This window comes from Channa argus, chromosome 22, assembly GCF_033026475.1.
Source record: "Channa argus isolate prfri chromosome 22, Channa argus male v1.0, whole genome shotgun sequence".
In the NCBI taxonomy this organism is placed as follows: Eukaryota; Metazoa; Chordata; class Actinopteri; order Anabantiformes; family Channidae; genus Channa; species Channa argus.
Genome location: NC_090218.1, coordinates 11,382,743 through 11,404,597, shown reverse-complemented (window position 1 = coordinate 11,404,597; position 21,855 = coordinate 11,382,743). Strand labels below are relative to the sequence as shown.

Sequence of the window (21,855 nt, the reverse complement as noted above, 5' to 3'; positions counted from 1 at the left end):
TCTCAGTTGAGACACTGACTCATGACGACATGCAACATGGATTCCAGTCTGACCTTTTTGATAGAGTCTGCATTGTGGTTCGTCAGTTGGTTTGAACCTTTGTTTATCTTACAAACATACAAAGATGTTTTGTGTTTTTACAGCAGAACTTTTGTAAAAATAAGCAAAATTGGAATTTTTTGCTTGCAATACTACAAAAGCTGGGATAAACACAGTTCCACTGTTTGACGTGAGCTCAGGCCTGAAGCTCACGGCAGCGTGGCTTCCTTCATGGGTAAGTAACAGTTTTCCAAAGTACTCCTGAGTACATGTGGCAATACTCAGCATGGTAACATGACAGATTTTATGCGATGGTGCCTGAGGGCTGGAAGGTCTCACAAATATTCAACGGTCGTTTCTGCCATTGGGCTTGACACACTGAAAGTTCACCATAGTCCCTGAATCTTTTCACAGCGCTATAAAGTGTAGCAGGTGAAAGGCCTCAATTCTTTGCAGCCTTGCACTGAATACTATTCCGGAAACAATCTTGAACTTGAGTAATCGTTCACAGAGAGAATTTGGATTTTACTTTTATTGAAATTGCAGCAAAAGAGCAAACTGCTCTTTTTCTTTTTCTTTTTTTTTTTTTACAAACTTCAGTCACACAATCATTGTTTGCAGTCATCTACATATGAAATGTTTAGTTAGCAAACAGTGAATGTTATGCAAATTGCCTAATTAAATATAAATGATTAAATACGATAATAATGTAATTACATTAAAATCGCCATATATATTGAATTAAGGGGAGCTGTGGAACGGATGTTTTAAGAAGGGAAGGGGTCCCATAGGCCAGATTTAACTGAAATGATTTGATGAAAGAACCTCTGCTGAGCACCTGCCCTGCGTCGGAGCACAGTGACATGTGACATTTAACCAAACTTATGGAAGCAGGAAGTATTATTAGTGTTCAGCTGTGGCCTTTTCTTAGGACACAGAAAGAACGAACAAGTAGCAGCTGAAACATGAATTCAAAAGAACCGTCGTTACTGGTCTGATTTAGTTTTCCTGCCTCTAAAATGAAAGGCAGTGTTTTACTGCCCTCTGTTGTGTCCTGATCTGAGCTCATTCAAGCCTTGCACACCACCCTAACCTCCAGCTGTATCTCCGTCTCGCCTTGATACAAGCGCTGCACTACAAGCCCGTGTGTTATGCAGCCAGCAACAGGCAAGTAAAGTCTGATTATGTTCATTGTGCACAGAGTCGCTGTTTGAGATTGTTATTTGAGATATATGTCCGAAATACTTTGCAGGGTTTGATTCCTGTTTGCTGCAGCACATCATTGTCTAATAAATATCCCGGCACGGTTCTGCTTTTCATTCCGGGACAACATGAAGGACTTTCAGATTCAACACAAACTGAATTCAGACAGCAAGGTCCGTCAAAGGTGTGGTCCCTTTGCCTTGTCCCCGCCAAGTCCTATTTTAAAAGGATAAACTGCATCAAGCTGCTGTAAGTGCCACCAGAAACCAACAGCAGGAGAGATGCTTCACCCTTCAAAACAAAAGCACCCGTTCAAGTGCGTGTGCAAAACAACCTGATTGCTGTGTTCTCATGGCTTAAAAGTGCAACATGTAAAACCACATCAAACCACAAAACACCACAAGGCAACGTATTAAAAAAATCCTGTGAATCCCCACCTGATTACACAAGGTGGATTCAACAAGCTCCATTTTATTTACGAAGATTTATGTGACAGTTTTTTGTTCACGTTTAAGTCATATGTTGAGTGTCTACATGCTGATAGATCCGATTCTTCCTGAACTGTTTGCATAAAGTGATGACGACTCCGTTGGCTTTTCATAAAGGTGATAATTAAACCGACAGATTTAGTTGATATTAATACGTGATATTATGAATGGAAAAACGTAAAAAAATTATGTTGGGTGCATTTTACATAGTTTGTACAATGGTCAAACTGAATTCTGAATTTAGAAGCATTTTGATTTGGAATGGAGTGTAAATTTAAAAAATGCAATTATTTGCAAAGCCTTTAAAACCTGTTTCTGTTTTTTTTTTAACAGACAAAAAACAACATGGTTTAACACTATTGAGGTTATTTGGCAACAGGTCAGTATAATGAAAAAGACTTTCAAGGAGAAGCTGAGTCTTTCGAAAACACGTATTTAGTGAATTTATCACTTTGAGAATAATGTTTTTGAGTGTAAAACTAAAACTGATCTTGATTTCTCTTTGGAGAAAAGTCGAATCAAGCTGTGATTCTTGAGGCTTTATTTTGAAAGTCACGGCCGGACGTAGCGTGTGTTGCAGGGCTGCTCCAACCAGTTTCGATTCAGTCCGTCAGTCAGTCACACTGAACGCTGTCTCCACTTGGACTCGCCGCTTTCCGTCGCCGCTGCTGCTTCGCTCGCTTTCTCCCGGAGACATGAGGCGGAAAGAGAAGAGGCTGCTGCAGGTCGCCGGGCTGCTCATAGCGGCTTTGTTGTTCGTGCCCAACGTGGGGCTGTGGTCTTTGTACAGGGACCGAGTGTTGGACAACTCGCCCGACAGAGTGGACGCTCCGGGCGGCGTTGCCTTGATACAGGTAAGTAAAGCTCGGTTACTAGACTCCCCATGTGCTGCTTTTCACATTAAAGTCCAGCGACCTCCGAGCAGAGTTTAGAAACCACAAGAAGCTGCTGCTGGTTTTCCTTTATTCAAATGAAGATGCTCCAGAGGAGATCGCACTTTGTTAATGCGACTTCATAAGTGACAGAAATCGTAGAAAAAAATCCACTCAAACTGGTGAAGGCTGTGTGACAGGAAGCGGACTGTGTGTGTTCAGCACCAAGGCCAGCGCCTTAGTAGTTCAGCACCGCGGAGAGCTCCGGGTCTCACCGAGCGAAAGGCTTGTTGGGACAAAGCGTGGACACGTACGGTGCAGTTTGTCCGGTGTGTAATGAATTTCTATGGAGTATTAAAACAGGTTATTGTTAGAGTAACAGCAGTCAGAGGCGCTGTGGAGACACTGAGCAGCAGGAAGTTACTCCCAGTTCAGATCGTCTCCAGCAAAGTTTGTCTGGCTGCTAGACGTCATTGTTCTGCTTCAAACCGGCGATTTGCTGATGTTTCTTCAGGTTTTATCAGTGCTCAACTTTGAATTCATATTGAAAACCTTTAGCATCAGGTCTGTCACTGTGCAACAGCTGAGGTCTGTGCTCGGCTGTTATTGGCATTTTTAAGCAAAGAAAATTATTATTCTTATTGTTTTATTATTTGTTTGTTAATTAATCGACTACAAAGTTGATTGTCGTAAGAGTCCATTGCGTTCTTAAATGTGTGCACACTGGTGCTAATGATTGTTTTTACTTGACAATAAAAGCATAAAACAAACCTTTTTTTTTTTTTTTTAAATGTGATGGTAAAGATGTAAACATTTCAATTTTTCTGAGGGATTAAATACAGATTCATTGGCTGAAGGTAAAACTTCTACTGCTTATGTCATCTTGTTTGATTTATGTCCGCATCAACACATAAGCTTTCGATTTAATCAGAATGGACTGCATGAAAAGATGTTTTCCACTGAACCAATCATTTGGTTCAGACAGTATCTGCAAGTATAAATTTGCAATTTGCGATCGTAGAGTGTCGTGTTAGAAGATTAGAATTTATTATAAGATTTACTGACCAGCTAAGTTTCTGTGAAAGTACATCTGTAACCAGTATTTGTTTTTTTCACACTTATTGTATTAGGTTTTGTTGGTCACTTGTGATACATTTACATGTCTATTATTTTCTTTGCTTGTGAAGAAAATATTTCTCACTGTGAAAATCAGTTACGCTGATTTGTTTTATCCAATATGAGAGGCCTCAAGTGTTTATCCCTAATTTGTGTGATACCGATCCCTTCACAGCACAGTGTTTTGTTTGGTACAAATTCAATTTGAGTGCTTGTGTAAAGTGACTCTCAGGTTTTTATCATGTGGATCTAATTGTATTTGATATTATCCTGAGAGAACATTTGAATAGATTCTTTGAATTTGCAACCACAACCTAAAGGCTAATTCCATCTTCTTCTTTTCCTTTGGGCTGTTCCCTTTCAGGGGTCTCCACAGCGAATCACGTGCCTCCATCTAACCCCGTCCTCTGCGTCCTCTTCTCCTCCTTTAACTCCTATGTCACACCTACAGCACCTCACCACTGTCTTACAGCTCTCATACATGTCCTGCACCACTCTAACATACTTCTCTGCCGCTCCAGACGTCCTCATACAATACCACAGCTCCTCTCTCTGTCCCCTGTCATACGCTTTCACTAAATCTAAGAAGACACAATGCAACTCCCTATGAGCTTCTCTGTACTTCTCCATCAGCATCCTCAAAGCAAATACTGCATCTGTTGGACTCTTTCTAGGCATGAAACCATATTGCTGCTCACAAATGTTCACCTCTGTCCTTAGCTGAGCTTCCACTACTCTTTCCCACAACTTCATTGTTTGGCTCATCAGCTTTATTCCTCTGTAGTTGCCACAGCTCTGCTCATCTCCCTTGTTCTTAAAAATTGGTACCAGTACACTTCTCCACTCCTCAGCATCCTCTCACTCTCCAAGATCTTGTTAAACAAACTAGTCAGAAACTCTACTGCCACCTCTCCTAGACACTTCCATACCTCCACAGGTTTGTCATCAGGACCAACTGCCTTTCCGCTCTTCATCCTCTTCAACGTCCTCCTCACTTCACTCTTACTAATCTTTGCTACTTCCTGCTCCACACCAGTCACCTCTTCTACTCTTCGTTCCCTTTCATTTTCCTCATCCATCAACTTTCCAAAGTTCTCCTTCCATCTTCCCATCACACTCCTGGCACCTGTCAGTATATTTCCATCCTTATCTTTAATCACAGTAACCTGCTGCACATCCTTCCCATCTCTATCTCTTTGTCTGGCCAACCTGTACGAATCCACCTCTCCCTCTTTAGTGTCCAACCTAACATACAAGTCCTCATATGCTCTTTTATTCTAATATTCAAGCCTTGAATGTCGAGCTTCAGACTCATCAACCTGTCTGATACTTTTTTTACCTCCAGAACATTCCTCTCAAACTAATTTGCATGTTTAATTTTGAATGTGTTTTACGTCGGACGCCCTTCCTGACACAACCTCGGCATTTATTCAGACTTGGGACTGGAAGAAGACACTGGCTTGTGCCCCCTTGTGGTTGCACTTTAAATGTTAATTTCATCATTTATCTTTATTACGTAGTTGGTTTGGACCATTTTTTTCAAGCTAAATACAGTAGGAGTCCAATACACTGTCTATAATGGAGGTGTATCACTTGATCCAGTTCAGTGAAGGGCCCCTCTTGGGAGGCAGAGACTGAAACCACCAACATGAGCCCACCACTCATGGCTTTATAACCAAAGAATGAACAAACTGCTGCTATTACCTATGCGTTTAGAAATAATCTGGAAGTGGGCATTTTACTCCTACACGCTGTTAAGATGTTGGTATTTTCCCCTGCTTTGGATGTGATCACACTATTAAATGGCCAATTATTTGCTTCTTTCAGCACCACAGATATGAGCCAGTAGGCCTGTGCTCTGCCTGTCAGAGAGAGTAGGCTTAGAAGATTGTTATCAAGCAATATCATGTGGTAGAGGGCTTGTAAAAATCAATGGGAAGCAACAAAATGCTAAGCTACAAAAAAAAAAAAAAAAAAAACTTAGTGAGGACTAGGGAAGAGATGGTTTAAAAATGTAAAAAAAGGCATCAGCTGCAAGCGTCCACGTGATTTCAGGCACTTTCTTGTAAACTTTTAATCGTGGAAGCTGAATAGATAAAGGACAAATGAGAATAAAGGAAGCAACAATATGTGTGTATGTGCTTCGTGTTTGCGTGCTCCCTGTGGGCTGTTATGACTTTGCTGAAGTCGATAAAAATCAATACCCTAATCCCATTCAGCCTTTTCCCACATAAGTCTTGTTAGAGACATTTGTAGAGGATATTTTCCTTCCCTTGTCGGTTTCTGTCTGCTTCAATTATAGAAGACGCAGCGCTTAAACCATCAGAACAAGATCAGAGCAGATTAAATACAAACGGAATGAACCGGAGTCTCATTCATACACAATCTCTCACACTGATGTATTAGATAAAATAGAATAGAAATGAACAACATTCATACATATTGTGGTTTTTAAAAATTTATTCACCCCAGGGAGGAGGACAAGGAGGCTTTTCTTTAGCAGCATCATTCTTTACATTTATTTAGTTTCACTTTTTCACACCCATTTTTCTGTTGCTTGCCCTGGAACAGTGTAGTTCCAGGAATTAGTGACCACTGAGACTCAGGTTCTTCATCATTATTCAATACATCATATCTTCATGGTTCTGAAGCTGCACCAAAATGTAGGAATTAATTGAGAAAGGAAGACTTACACAGCTGCATAACATAGAGTAGATCAGAAAGAGGGTTGGGCTGGAGGACTGTTGCACTGGAGAATTAAGTTTGACTCCAAAGTTCTTAACCTTAAGCATTTGATAAAAATCTAAACATACACATAAAACAGCGTAATATTGCTGTGGACAGACATTTGGCAGGAATTGTCTGTCTGGATTTGTCATGCGGAGCGAGTTTGAGACGGCTGCACTTTCCCTGTTTAGGGTGAAAATAAAATACTGTGAGAGATGAAGAGAAAGGAGGTGAAGTGGTAACTAGTGATGGACAGATGACGCCATGTTGAAAGACGCTCCAGCCATCTGAACCAAAATATTGGACTGTAGAATTATTACAACTTGCTTATGACTCCACTGATTAGCCATGTGACACTGTATTACAGACATATTGTGGATAGAATGACTGGTAATAACCAAATTGGCTTTATCTGAAAGGTTTTTACAAAGATCTGGTGTTCGTTCCAGTAGAGCTTCGTTACAACCGGCTAAGCTTTAACAACAGGGTTGAATATGCACCAAAAACAGAGATGGATTATTACTTTCAGCAATAGTTTCCATCACCATCAAGGGATGAGGAATCAAAACAGATGTGGGATTCATTTACAAAAGAAATCAGAAAGGTTAGGAGTAAGGTGGGTCATCGTTCATCCTTCAATCCCTTTAGGCAGGTAAGGAGGCTGAAAAGCCAAGGACACTTGACAATTCAGGTCTCTGCACAAAAATATACACAATGCAATTAAGAAAATAGTGTACTTCCAGTAACAATATGTGTGGCAGTGGTTGATGAAGTACTCAAAAACTGTACTTAAGCTACTACTACTACTACTCTCGGCTTATCCCGTGAGTTCAGGGTTGCCAACAATAATCTACTCTAAGTGCCCACTGAAATGTCTACATAAGTAAAAGTAAGAAAGTACATGATTTATATTTCACTTGCTGATTAATTATATGATCTGAGACCTTTTCCAGTTTTCTTTGTAAACTACTCATGTGAAGTGAGAAGAACACGTAGGCAATGGCAAGTTTAAATTCAGAAAGCCAAGACTAAAAGTACTGCATACCAGCTCACTTTGAGTACTGCTAACATGTCAAATAAGTCTTTTCAATGAGACCATGGACGGAGAAAATTGGAAAAAGTGGTTTATTATGAAGTGTGTAAAGTGACGTGATAGTAACGCAACTTATTTGCCCCCTTGTCCTCAAAAAATGAAAAAAAAAGGAAGAGGGAAGGTTAGAGTTAGGGAAAGATCCAAAACAACACTGACTAAAGTAGCAGCAACCGAAGTAACAATGTCAAACAGTCCTGTGTTTTGTCATTCGGCCATTCACGCTGAAGCCTGTAAAATTTACTGCGGTCACTGATTTCCACATATCTTGCTCATAATAACTATGTCAGTAGGTGATAGGTGACCTGCCAAACCATAATTATGGGCTGATCAGTTGCCATAACACATGAAGGGGCTGACAATTCCTTGTGAATAGAAAGACTCTTTAAAGTTCACTCCATGCATAAGTACACTGGGCAGAAAAATGCTTATTTGCTGCAACAATGGAGGAATTGTTAACAGACAGGATGCACAAGATCTTCTACTGTCCTATAAAGAGTAGAAAAGATGATTTAAAAGGAACAACACCAGATGTTAGAAAGAATAATTAGCTGAATGAAAAGCGAGTTAATGCACGGCCCAATCAGTGATTTGAGACCAGCTGCTCGTCTGTGGCTACTGATTAAGTTGTGGCCGGAAGTGGAAAGATGTTGGGAGCATCAGATGAGAAGCACCTCTGCGTAACTCGGAATTTGCATTTTATTATCAGGTCACAAAAGCTCGATTTGGTTTCTGGGAAATAGCTGCTGTTTCTCTGTCTTATTTAAAAATAAAACAGCCTCAGGGCAACTTGCTTGACAGTGGATAAATGCCCTTCAGCTGCACACTGACAGCCCTTTGTATTAAACCAATTGATTTGCTCCTCATACTGAGGATTGATTGCTGCGGTGGAGGGAAGGAGCGACAATCTCAGCACACCACCGTGTGATTCAGACCCAGCAGAGCACAGCAGAGCAAGTCTCTTTTAGATGGGAAGATGTAGCAGACAGTATAGAGGGCTGCTGGGCTTGGATTAGGCCGTTGAAACCATATGTTTCCTTTAGTAGCCTCATGCTTAACGGAGTCAAGCTCCGCAGCAACAAGCAGAGACAAGTCAGTCATCTGAATTCTGCTGACAGAGACGGGATCACACAGAGAGACGATGAGAGCTGCAGGACAGCTGAGTATAGATGCTGCACCGTGACTACACAGTTTGGTGTGGCCTGAGTCAAACCACCAAACTCTTTGCTAACTCAAGGATACACTGTAGTAACTCACCCACTGTGTACTACAGGTCCTTTGTTAGGAGAAGCTCTGACACACTCTTCTGGCCCTCGTTATTTAAGCCTTTGTCAAAGTCGTTCTGATCCTTATACTTGATCATATTTCCCACTTCAAACACATCAACTTCAAGAACTGAGTGTTCACTTGCTGGTTGATATAACCCACCTTCTGTCAGGTGCCACTGTCGCGAGAGAACGACTTCACCTGTCAGTGCAAAAGTCTACAGACCATTAACATTTTTGTGATTTATATCACAGTTGCTTTATTAGAATACTTCTAGAAAATACAGAAAAAATGTTGCAATGACTGTAGAAGGATTAGCTTCATCCAGATACTGAGCCAGGTCCCTACTGAACTTATTTCAGTCTCTCAAGGAAGAAACTCTGACCCTTCAACACATAATTTTGTACAGTGGATCAGATCCAATGTGCCGACAAAGGTTTAGGACATGCTAAATGCTAATTTTAATACTAATTATACTAATACTCCCACTACGATTAATAATATCACTCATAATTTTTATCACGCTAACTGAAGCAGATTGGTTCATGACTAAGACTGCAGGGAAAGTATTTGATTGCCTCCCCATTTTCAGGAGTAGAGCAAGTGACTGCACCTGGTAGCCAATAGAGAACCTTGACAACAACAACCAAAAAAAAAAAAAACCTGCAGCATTAAGTTTCATCGCTGTTTCTTGGTGATCACAACAGGATGGAGCGAAGCTTTGAAGTTGTGAAGCTGCTGTTAGCAGCAGTATGTGCATATGTGTATCAAAGTGTTCAGCAGCTGTAATTTGAGTTTAAATTCTGATATCTGCATGTTTCCCTGCTGTACCGCCAACACTTTTTATTAATATCCCTTAAGCTGTTTGGGAGACTCTGCGGTCGAGTGTTACCAGGTGATAGCAGGATTACTTTTAGCTGGAGGTGTGTTTGTGTACAGTGGCACATGCAGTCAGTCTGTGCTGGTGAGGTGTTCGTTTTTACTTCTGGCTGTGTACTTTCCTGTTAGTTTACTGGTGTATGTATGCATATGCACGTCTGAAGCTGAAAAGAGGAGTGGTGTGCCACAGTGAAAAGCAGCAAAAGTACTGCGTGTGGACATACAATATAGTATAACACCTGTGTGAGTTTGTGAAATGTTTTTCATTTTCGGTCATTTGCTGTCATGGAATTTGTTCTCTGCGGCTTCGTGATATATTTTGGCTTAAGGGTTTCTTCAGTTCCTCCCAAAGATGTTGGAGTCTGTGGAATTTCCGGGAAACAGCCAAAAGCAAATCCCTTTGTGGACCTTGTTTGTGCAGAGATACTACTGAGTTCTAAAGCAGGATGAGACCAAACCAGAGCAAAACCAGACCCACGTCTATTGTCTAATGGGGAACTTGCTGAATCTTCTGCAGTTCTTTCACTTCTCGTCTTTATCTTTGACTAACCCCATTAAAGGGTGACTTCAACAATTTTCCACTTGCTCTCTATGGCTTTAGTTTAGTGTGTAAACGTACAATAATGCTATTAAAGTTTCCTCTGACTTCACTTAATAAAATATTTATCTGCTCCTAGCTGAAGAACTCCAAACTCCAGGGGTTCAGATGATGTCATCTTGGGGAGCTTTGGCTAAGCAGGTTGACGATGATTACAAACTCCATAGTATGACCAACAAAATCATTTGAACTGAAGGTTCCTCCAATTGACGTCATCTAAAGGTATTTTTCAGCTAAAAGTGGAGACAAATTTTTGGATATAGGGAAGTCAATGGTAAGTCTAATAGAATTTTGTACATGTACTATCAAAAGCGAGTTCAAAATCAGCGAACGCGTCCTTTAAACAGTGTCGATGTCAACGGTTCTACATAAAATTTTAATGATAATTTCCATTTTTCCTACCAATCTAAAATGAGAGAGCGTGAAAACAAAAGATAGAAAGCAAGAGTGAGCTTCTCCTTAGACAGGCTGACAGGTTGAGTAAAAGGTGCTTGATGTGACATTTTGTCAAATGGTAAACCTTCGTCTACAAGTGCCTTTCACTGGGTCCTGTGGCTTTTAAAACAGCAGCTGCACTGAAGGGCCTGCGACAGCTTTTCGTGGATCTTTGCACTTACACGAAAACACAAAAACATACATTCACCCGTTTGGGGGAAAACATTCCAAAGTCATCTTTTCAACTTTTGTTTAATAGCTAAAGAGCAGTTGGGCTTATGGGTGTCCATATTAAACAAAGGCAAAATGTGAGCTGAACATATTAATTAAGAAAAATAAAATCACACAGAAAGCAAATCTTGTGTGTCCACGTGATCTGTCCACTCGGTTGCCAGACTTCACTGAGGCTCTCCAGTGGCTCTAAGACTTGTTTTCCACACCCTCCCAAAGCGTTTTCCACGGTCTTTAATACAGTATGCTCATCAGCAGGACCTGGCTCAGTTTTAACCTGGCGTAAGGCCTATATGCAGGTCAGCAGACAAACAAAACAGTTCAGGTGGTTTTGACGAGAGTGTGGATGATGATGATGATACTAATAACAATAATAATAGCAGGTAATTCCATGTTCCATAACGTTTTCAACACAGCTGCCTTAAAATGATTCAGTGCTTCACAAGACTTTATTTTCTCCGCCACTATTTCTACCCCTGGCTTTGTACACCGTGGGTGGGGCAGGTGGGGCAGGTGGGGATTCAACTACTAGAACACACCATGATCATTAAATAATTAATTTGGCCCTTCCCATGCAAGAACAATATAATCTATTCTGAGGTAATATTTAAAATTTTCCATCATAGACATATCAAAAATCATTAAGGTTACGTTGAAGACTATTCCTGGGAAAAAAACAAAAACGTTTCTGTTTTCCCTCAACTTGGTACAGTTCAATCTGCTCCCATATAAAAAAGCCTTGCATCCGCCCACTTCCTGTTTCACAGTTGGACCCTTTGAGGTGTTGATTAACTGCAGTGGAGCACATACAAACTTTTGGTAACTATATTTCAGAAATACTAGAAATATGTGTAACAACTTCAGGAAATAAATGTTTGTTTAACATGTAAATGATTAGGTTCAGGTCTACGTCTTTTACACTGAAATGTATAAAATGTTTATTTATTTACCGTTAACTAGGTTAGCTTGCTCTTAGAATCCATGTGGTCTAAAGCACAGATAGGCCAATACAACCGGGAGCTAAAACAAACTGTTTCACACGGGGCTAAACAAGTACGGCATGAAGGTCCGTTTAGCAGGTTTTGGAATTGAAAGTCATCCAAAACTATTTCAGTGAAAATCCAGAATAAAAAGAAGAAAGAATAAAACGTCAAATTATGCCTAACATCAGTGTGGTACTTTAAAATCCAAAGGGAGTCAGGACCTTCATCTGGATTCATCTCCTCTGGCAGTTTTGGAAACGGCAGGTGGTCCAAACATTTTGTAAGATGTTCATATCACAATCAATGAATATTGTAGCAGAAAGTCTGAGACCACAGGAGGCAGATATCTCCATGATTCCTGGCCTGTCTCTGGTCCGCTAGCTGCTCTCTCCATCTCAGCAGGACCTTAGATAATGACTCCTCTTGGGAGATAATGGACTGTGCAGTGGCCTTGCTGTGCTCCTCTTCGAGGGGGGGTGTGAAGTGCCTCGCTGCAGGGGGACTTTGCCTGGAGGTCCTCTGCCTCAAGCTCATGTCTGACTCAGACAGGACAGACAGCGAGGGTCTGCAGGGATTTAAACTGGCCTGATCAGCCTGTCAGACAGTTTGTAAATGCTTTTTAACAGCTTCCCTGAAGTAGTGCAACTGACACAGCATGTTTAGCTAGTGTTGTCACTGGTGAATGGGCAGTCGTAGAACTGTATCAGCTCTTAACCTGGCTTCTCGCTGGACTCGGACAGGAGTGGGTTAGTTGCTGGATGCAAAAGTTTTGTGTTGGCAGAAAAGGGAGCAGGGGGGGGTTTGGGAATCTGTAGCACAGATTGACTTGTCTGTGTGAAGTGGCTGAAGGTGGAGGAGGAGCGGAGGCTCAGATGGACCATGATAGACAAGTAAGTTGTGGTGGGGGGGGGGGTCGGGCTTGTGTGAGATCTAATAGACCCGAGAGAAGAAAAGGGAACAGAAAAGCTCCTTCTTCTCACTCAGAACTACTGTCGACTCTCAGCAGGAGGGGAGGAAACAGAAAAGGGAAGTATTGACCCAGGGTGCTGTGATTCCTCCTCCTCTGTGAATGAATGGTAGCTGTGTTCTTATCAGACAGACGCACTCTTCTGCTGGTAATAACACCTTTCCCTCTGTGCCCAACAAAGCAGTCCAATATCTCTCACCCCTCCTCTTTGTTCACAACAAGAAGTCAGAAGACGGCGGAAAACAAGACAAGCATTGTCTGATCATGAGACGGTGCAAAAGAAGAATGCGCCACCATGTGCTTTAGCCAAAAGAGATCAGGTGTTGCAGCGGCCGTGGCATTTTCCGTATTTATTATTTGTAGGGCAACAACCGACGAACAGTGTCCGTGAAGAGCTGCATCAGATATTATTGGCAGGTAGCATTAGACGCATAGATGGATGACAGAGGATGAGAAGCACAAATTAAGCTGCAAGCAGCAGCAGCTGCAGTATGAAGTCACAGGATAAGTCGGGTTTAATGCCATCTGCATGAACACTGTTTCCTAAAAGTTTCACATATGTGTTTGTGGGGAAGCTAATTGTAACCTGGTCACATTCTCTAATAACTTGATGAGAATCATGCACAAGTAGTGTAAAAAGTGTAAAAAACTTTCATATGACTCCGTAAGGGCATTTGTACAAGCAGGGTAAAACAACCATGATCCTGATGATTGGGTTGAATCCCACCAAAACCCACTGTGTTTACACACAGTTAATCCAGCATTTTTTTTTTTATTGTTTAGAATGAACTAGTGTGTTAAACCAGCCACTTTAAACAAATGCTTCCTAACACATCGAGGCAAAGGCAACGCATGTTGACATTCAGGTTTACAAGGACTTGTTGGAGAACGGCTTCACACACATTTTTCTTACCATTCAAACTAACTTGATCTTTCTTTAATCTTATTTGATCTATGTCTCTTTCCTAAACTTAGTCAAACGTCTGTGGTGTGACAGAGGCCCAACATCCTCGTGACCCGACTCCTATTGATGTATGTAGCACAAATGTAGCACTTCACATAAGTGCGTTTCTAAACTAGTATCTAAACTATTTTCTAGGAGACATAATTGGCAGTGAGTTATAAAAATCAATTTGAGTTTATGCCGTTCTATTATTCTTTTCTAAATTCAAATGCGTCTAATAATTGTCAAGATTTGTTTAATTTGCCAGCAATGATATAAACTAATTTAAAAACTGTATTTGTACCGTATTCATAATAACGGTGCAGCAAATGCAGACTGTACCAATGTGTGTAATGTCAAACTGCTCTCCCCTCGTTTCCCTGTGAAAATACAAACCAAGTACAGTGCTGCGATTTAATGCTCATTTCTGCCAAGGAACACTCATCATTTGCTTATATATTGTAGAAATTGTTGGCTTGGCAGGTTGGTTATACGCCTGGGAATGCTGCTCGCTGCAGTCACACAAAATAAAAGCTTGGAATACAGAGCGATGAGCTACGTTACATTCTTTGAGCAATGCAAACAATTTCCTGGGGGGATTCTTTCAGCAAAAGACAGAACAGAATGCTTTCAAACAGAGATGACACGAAGCGTTTGGAGGTTGGGCGTCAGCAACCAACTCATGTGATAAGAACTGAGCATTGTAAAAACCTGGTTTAACTTTTTCTCTGCAAACTTTCCCATTGTACCTTCGTAGAAAGTTTAGATGCTGCAAGTGAGACCTCGGGTGTTTTCGCTGCCACATAGTTCTGAGCAGAACTTTCTGCCCTTTTCAGCCTCAATTGCAGAGAAGAATAAAGCCACCGCCACGAGATTTGATGAGGTAATGCTTTGCAGAACAGGTGAAGCCTCAGAAGTTACAGAGAAGCTTCCAATCATTGGCGTCTGGCTTTCATTGTTTCTCTTTGTAGCGTTGATTAGCTTGTCAAGTTTGATCAGAAGCAGTATGTCAGATTTTTATTTTTTTTTTTAGAAACAAGTCAGAGATGGCACAAAATAGTTAGCACATACTTCAACAGTGACACATAATGTACTGTGAAAAAGTGACGAGACTCAAGAAAAAAGAAGCTGATAATTGCTGCTAAACCTGTCATTGCTTCCACTCCTTAATTGCATATACTGATAACAAAGACACATTTTCTGGTCCTCCAATGTCTCTTTCAGGAGTAAACATACAGTAAGCAGCTTCTCATTTTTATCATCTGTCAAGTTCTAATTGAAGGGTGTGAAATATGCAGTTGATTGACATACACACTATTAAAATACTGAGGGTGGATCTAAGAAACCATACGATGACCAGGCTCTTTTTCTATGGTTTGTTTTTTCTCGCCAAAAGAAGTCATTCGATCTTGTCTAATGACTAAGGGCATAACTGGATTTTGAAAAAAAAAATGGGCCCCTGGGTGCAGGCAGGCTCCTCCACTACTTATTTTAGGAAACACAAATCAACTGCTGTCCTTCGCATTGTGGACATCTTTGAATCTCTAAGTTAGGCCTGGGTTCTTTTGTTTTCTTTGCAATTTTTCAACCGTAAGTGCTCATTTTACTGCAAACATCACATCATTTAGAAGCTCTGAAAAAGTAGTTTGCTTTGAGGCATATTTTTGATTTATGATACACCGTCCAAAAGCGCCGCTCTGTCCTGTCCCTTCTGCGAAACATGTTGACGCTTAAGCTACATGTTTGCATTGGTGATTGATGCAGCGTAGGATAATGGAAATGCTTCAATAGTTGATGCCTAAACAATGTCATACGATATATATTTTTTTTTTCCCAAAGGAGACCAGGGTTCGACGCTGCGACGCTTTTACTGATGTTTGTAACACAACATGCTGCACGTTGTTACTTTTGTAAGAAAGTACGTGTGTAGTCACTGTTTGTGGTCTTTTACTTTTATGTATTTTATCTTAACCCATGTTGCCTCCGAACGTAACCTCACCCTGAAGTTGTTCTTTCTAGTCCTAATGCAGTTTTGGTGTGAGCATAAACTTGTTACCGTAGCCTCAAATGGTGACCCTTCCGGAGAGAAGTGTGCCTTAACATCAATACCAGAGGCCGCTGTTCCCACGGCGTCAAATAGTGCGTCCATTAGTAGCTCCACAGACCACCTGTGGTGTCAATATGATACACTAAGCGCCACATTTTAGCACCTTAGGAAGCCTGACACGGTGGGATGAAAACGTGATCGACATCCTGGCTCCCACACAGCAGGAGTAGGAATCCTGAACTGGACCAGCCGTAACATAACCTGTAATCTCACATCATGATGCATAGTTAACTTATGATTTACCTTAAATCTAAGCAGAAAGTTCTTAGTACGTACTGCAGCTGCGATTGGATGATCGACTTTAATGTGTCAATCTCCCATCTTTAACCCTAAACAGATTATCACCGTGCATTTGAAGAAAATAGAAGCCCCTCCCCCCCCCCCCCCCCCCTCAAAGGAACAGTCCCTTTTTAAGCAGCAAACAAAAGACTTGACCGTTATTAGGATACAATAAAGTTAATTAGCGATCACTCATGCAGGTGAAATTGACCATTTCCATATCTCCGGCTCCCTCACCTTGTCCCTCTCTGCAGGTTGCACATTTTGCTCGATAAAATATCAGCTTCATTTGCAGCCTTTCACTTGCCAGACAAAATGCTTTGTAATTAATGATTGAACTGTTGGTGGAGATAAAACAAGGAGCGCGTGGCTGGTGGTGCAGCTCCTGTGATGCCCTATTAGCTAGTTTATACTGCACCTTGAATATTGATGGAGTAGGAAAGTGCCCGGAGCAGAAATTTGTTTTCAGCAGCATGAATTCTCTTCCCTGTGATGATGGCCATTAGGAAGGTAGCAGCAGAACACGCAGCAGGGATGCAGAGAAACCTACACAAAGAGCAGAGTAAAAAAAAAGCCTGTTTACTGTTTTTTTTTCTCTCAATGCCACTTACACCAGCTTTTATGAGGCGGGAGGTGGAGATGTGTGTGACATTACACAATGCGGGTACGCAGCAGTGTAGATTCAATCATTTGCTGCACCAGCTGCCCTGCCAGGTGAATTGGATCTTTTTCAAGTGTTGGGGTAGATGAGATGGGGTCAGATAACCTTGGCGGTTTTATTTAGTGAGGCGGCAGCAGGTGAGGCTCCGAGAGACACACTAGAAACGATGGTTAGGTTTGCTTACATCTTTGGAACAATAGATTGACCGGCTGGCTGATTTCTGTATGACTGGACTACAGTCATAGGTGTGTTGTTGTACGTAATATCTATATTAATACCACATAGCAGCGTCGGTGTTTGATGTGATGTGTTACTGTGTTTTAGTGTCGCTCGCTGACTCTGCTGCAGCTTGTATGCCGCTGTGCCCCGGTGTGACACAGATTGACAGTAAATTCTTGCTGAACAGAACTGAATTCAGCCGAATTCAAATGAATCAAATGAGAATGAATGTGCTCCTACGGTGGGAAGGGAATGGATGTCGCACTACAGCGCCGGGTTAATGTGGTGTCCAGCTCCATTTCCTGCACATTAGTGCTGAGTGATTACGACAGCTTTTCTGGGAGTTAAATTCCCCTGGCTGCTTGTTCTGTAAAAGGTCCTCTGCATCCACTCTGTGTGTTGCAGTGTGGGTGTCTGCGAGAGACTTTTCTACTGTGATTTTTGTCTTTTTTTTTTTCCCTCATCGCCCCTGTTTTGCTTATCTCAATCTGTTTTTCACCCACATCTTTCTTTTTTTTTTCTTTTGCTGTGCAGTTTTTTTTTTTTTTCTCAGCTTCTGCCCACACAGATGAACGCAGATAAAATAACACTGAAGCACACCAAAACACTCACAGACTGAGAAAGTGCAAAAGCTTTTCTCTCTCTATCCTCGTGTTTATCAAGGTCTTAGTAGAGCAGAAAGCGCTGGTGGGAATATTATGGGGACATGCCCTGCAACGCTAATCACATGGAAATGGGGCAGCACATTGTTTCCTTTTATTCAGCAACACACCGACGGACTCTGGCTGCATGTACAGTAAGGTTTAGTTCGACTCGGCGAGAGGAACAAAAAGAGGAGAGGAGGAGGAGGAATTGTGTGATAATTAATGTGCCATTTTACTCAGTGACACAAAAAAATTGAAACAAAAATGATGACCATGTTAAATGAACCTTTGGGGGCAAAGCATTTGACTCTCCAACAAAGCTCTATGGTCTCTGTGATTTATTTCAGCTCTCAGGACGGTGTCAATGGCTGCTGTGATTCAGCGACCTCCTCGTACAGATCATTCATAATTGACCATATTACTAACACCACCAATCTGAATAATTAGCCACTAATTATTTCCAAAGGAGGTGGTGCAGGACAATTGGGATGCTGATTTTTAACAGTTGACCATGGTTCTAATGCTCTAAAGCCTTAAAAAGTATTTATACTTATAAAATATTTACATTTTTTTCATAACACAAAATTCAGCAGTTAACATTCTACATTTAACTATTTACTCTATTACATTTTGAAAAATTTAGTTACTAGTTACTTTTTACATACGGAGTCTCCCAGTAATATTTTTTTAACTAATCATCCGTCAGTACCTAAAATAAGCTCCACCTTCACCAGCTGATGCTTTTGTTCTACACTTTACAGGTGGCTGATTTGGGTATTCAGTAGGAAAATCCATCATAAGCCATGATTGCAGTATAGACCATAAACCTCTAGTTATTACAATGATATCATTTCATAATGTTTTCTTAAATAATCCTGTTACCTCATTACAGAAACATTACCCCTAATATATCTCATTACCGATGTATTACCCGACTTTTAACAAATAGCCGGGTAATAAATTAAATTAAAATGCTACACAGGTCTGTTTAGTAACACTGACCTGAAGTGATTTCTTTACCACAGTTTCACTTTTGAAATTTTATCCAATAAATCTGGAATTGTGCACTAATTCAATACTGTATACTTGTACACTTGTACTTTATTGAGAATCGAGGTTCTACAACCTTTGTCATGTTGCTTACATTCATTGTCATGAGGATGCACTAATTTCATGAGAAAATAGACATTTGTACATCTGATCATCCAGATTTCTGGGTTTAAAGTCATTGTGTCATAAATTAATGTGCACAATACAACTCAGTTTATGCAGCTCTGGGAAGTAACTTTACAACAACATACACACACTTGTACTGAACTATGTGTGGGGTAAAAACACTTATTTTGCAGGAGACCTTATAGCAAGTGTTAGCATGAGAAATCGGTCTGCTCTTCTACCCAATGGAACAGGGCCAGAGTCTGCTCCACCCTTCAGATACTAGTCATTATCAATTAAAAACGAAGCTGCAAAACTTACTATTCAAGCAGAAATCAAAGAAAATCTCCGATTGGTTAGAAGGGTGAGCCTTACTCAGAAGCTTTTAGAAGTGAATATTATTCAGTTCAACTTTAATTATATAGCGCCAATTCACAACAAAGTCATCTCAGGGTACTTTACAGAATAAAGTCAAGATTATACAGATGTATAGAGAGAACCCAACAAATCTTCCTGGAGCAACAGTGGAGAGGAAAAACTCCCTTTGACGCAAGAAACCTCCAGCAGAACCAGGCTCAGGGTGGGCGGCCATCTGCCTTTACCAGTTGGGGTGAGTGGAAAGTGAAGAGAGAGAAGAAAAGAGCAACAACAGAACATCGGGCAGGTTGGTAGGACCAGTAGCTGCACGCTGGAAGACACACAGCTTCAAAGCCGTGGACACCTGCAGACACCTGCATTATCTCTTATTGTTCCTCTCCGAAACAAGATATCTTATGGAACATATTTCCTCTAAAGCATATTCATAAAAAGTCCCAAACTAGCTTTGATAATCTTCTTTCAGCTTGTAGTATTTGTATTCATAACTGTCAACATCTATACTAAAAAAACGCTTACTTATACTCTATCCTCCGAATAAAAACACACAAAACAAATGGAGGTCATGGGTCATTACACAGTTCCAGAAAGGTCAGTCAGTTTACTTGGCATTGGAGAGTCCCATTTTGAATGAAAGCTAATAGCACTGTAGCTCTATTGGAATATTAATATTTGGTATTTAGTGTATATATGATGAGAATGAAATGTGAAATATTGACACGATACTTTATTCTGTTTCCATCCCACACTGGCTGATTAGCTCTGCTGTCTCTGAAATGTCAAGCAGCCTGAAAGCAAACAGGGGGAAAAAAAAAATAAAATATCAGAACAGCTGCTGCACATGAACACACACTCCCACTGCTCACTGTTGTGGTTTGTTTGACTGCTCTGTGGTATCGTCTAACTGCCTGGTTAATGTCGTTTGTATTAACAACATTTCGCTAATTGCATCCTCCCTTGGAAGTAATTAATTTACCATTGTGCTGTGATCCTATATAGCATCGCGAGTCAGTGAGTGTCGCTTCTGAAGTGAAGAGAATCTCAGAAATGGCTGCTTGTGTTTTAACGATGAGTAGAGATTAATGGATTGTGGTGATGAGTTTAATTTTCTTAAAATCTTTATGTAAATGCAGCTTTCAGGGGGGTGGGGGGGGCAAACAACCTCACAAGTTAAAAGTCTAAAAAGCTTTTTTTGTTTTACTGCACTATTTTTTTTTCTTTTTAAATAGTTTAGTTCATTATGTCCCGATGATTTTATAGACTGCAAGAAGGTTTGTTTCTCTTTCCAAGATCAGGAATTATTTTTTTTTTAATCTCTATCTCTCTGAAGTAACATTTCCAAGGACACATCTCAAAGCTCAGAAAGCAAAATTTTACCATTATAATTGTCACAACGTTAATATGGCAAGATTTTAAACAATGGTGTCTGAGCTCCGTGAGATGCTCCTTTTCCTCTGTGCTTAACTCATTGGTTGGAGTTTTTAAATTGACAGTGTCGTGGCAGAGCTATAAATGCCTTATACGGTATGTGTGTGTTCCTGCAGGGGCTACACCCTGAGATAAAGAGGGCTGCTAAGGTGGGACCTGATGGTGTGCGGCGGACAGACTGGCATGACTACGAAGCGATGAGGAGAGATGCTACTCGCGTCGGTAGGTCCAACACTCGCTGACGCTGCTGTTTGATGAAAACATCTGGTCTGGTTATGAGACCACACACACACAATCACACAAAATCCAATGCTTCAGCTCAAGCACAGGGAATCGATGCTGTGAGTACAGTTCTCAGAACTTAATTAAAGACAGTTAATCTTCTACAAAAAGCATCGATTCAGCCTCACGCCCTGAGTGGGAAACAGACCTTTAACGTTTTATAACAAGTGTAACAGACTTTACTGGCTTTTATATAGAATTAGGATAAATGGTGGAGGGTTTGTGAGAGAGTATTAAATGGTTTAAGACTCATTTAATACTAATTTTACCTACAGATGGATGTGTGAACAAAACAATGGTTTGCAGGCACAGGATCCAGGACTGTGATTCAGAGCTTTAATATTCAGAAATGTTTTTCTAACACTAGGCAGAAGCAGCACAGATACTTTTGGATTAGTGTCAACGTTTAATACATTTTGAAGCTATAATTTGTCCCAGCTGCAACACGGATGAACAGTCCACCTCAAAAGTACTGAAACAGCAACGTTTTTGCTCTTTTAAGACAAAATAGTGACATGAGATGAAAGTTTCGAATGTCAGCATTTGTTTGATGATTTCAAGAAGAAGAAGAACCTTTGTCATTGAACACATATACACATAGCACAATGAAATTATTACCCTGCATTTAACCCATACCCCTGGGGGGGAGGAGCAGTGGGCGGCCATGCATTGAGTGTCAAGCTCAGGGACACACCTGCTAGTTAGACTGGCATTTGATCCTGCAGCTTCTGCATCCATCCTGCTGCTCTACCCAATAACACATTGAACATAACTTTTGAATTAGATGACCTCAATTTTAAGTGAGCAACATATTAGAAATCATGATGGTCAGATGTCCTACTCCTGGTTTATGGCAGAAAAGCAGCCA

General features: G+C 40.8%; 1 protein-coding gene across 3 annotated transcripts in view; it reads left to right on the top strand.

Moving 5' to 3' along the window:
* The first annotated feature begins 2,330 nt into the window (after nucleotides 1-2,330).
* LOC137108124 (polypeptide N-acetylgalactosaminyltransferase 10-like) overlaps nucleotides 2,331-21,855 on the top strand; it is a 65,761-nt gene continuing 46,236 nt past the window's right edge. For 2 of the 3 annotated variants that reach the window (XR_010912153.1, XM_067492437.1), the window contains exons 1-2: nucleotides 2,331-2,584; nucleotides 20,822-20,927. Coding sequence is in view for 1 of the 3 variants with exons in the window: in XM_067492437.1 (XP_067348538.1) it covers nucleotides 2,426-2,584; nucleotides 20,822-20,927 (265 nt within the window). In the remaining 2 variants the exon portion in view is untranslated. The remainder of the gene's footprint in view (nucleotides 2,585-20,821; nucleotides 20,928-21,855) is intronic. The other variant, XR_010912154.1, reaches the window with a different exon arrangement.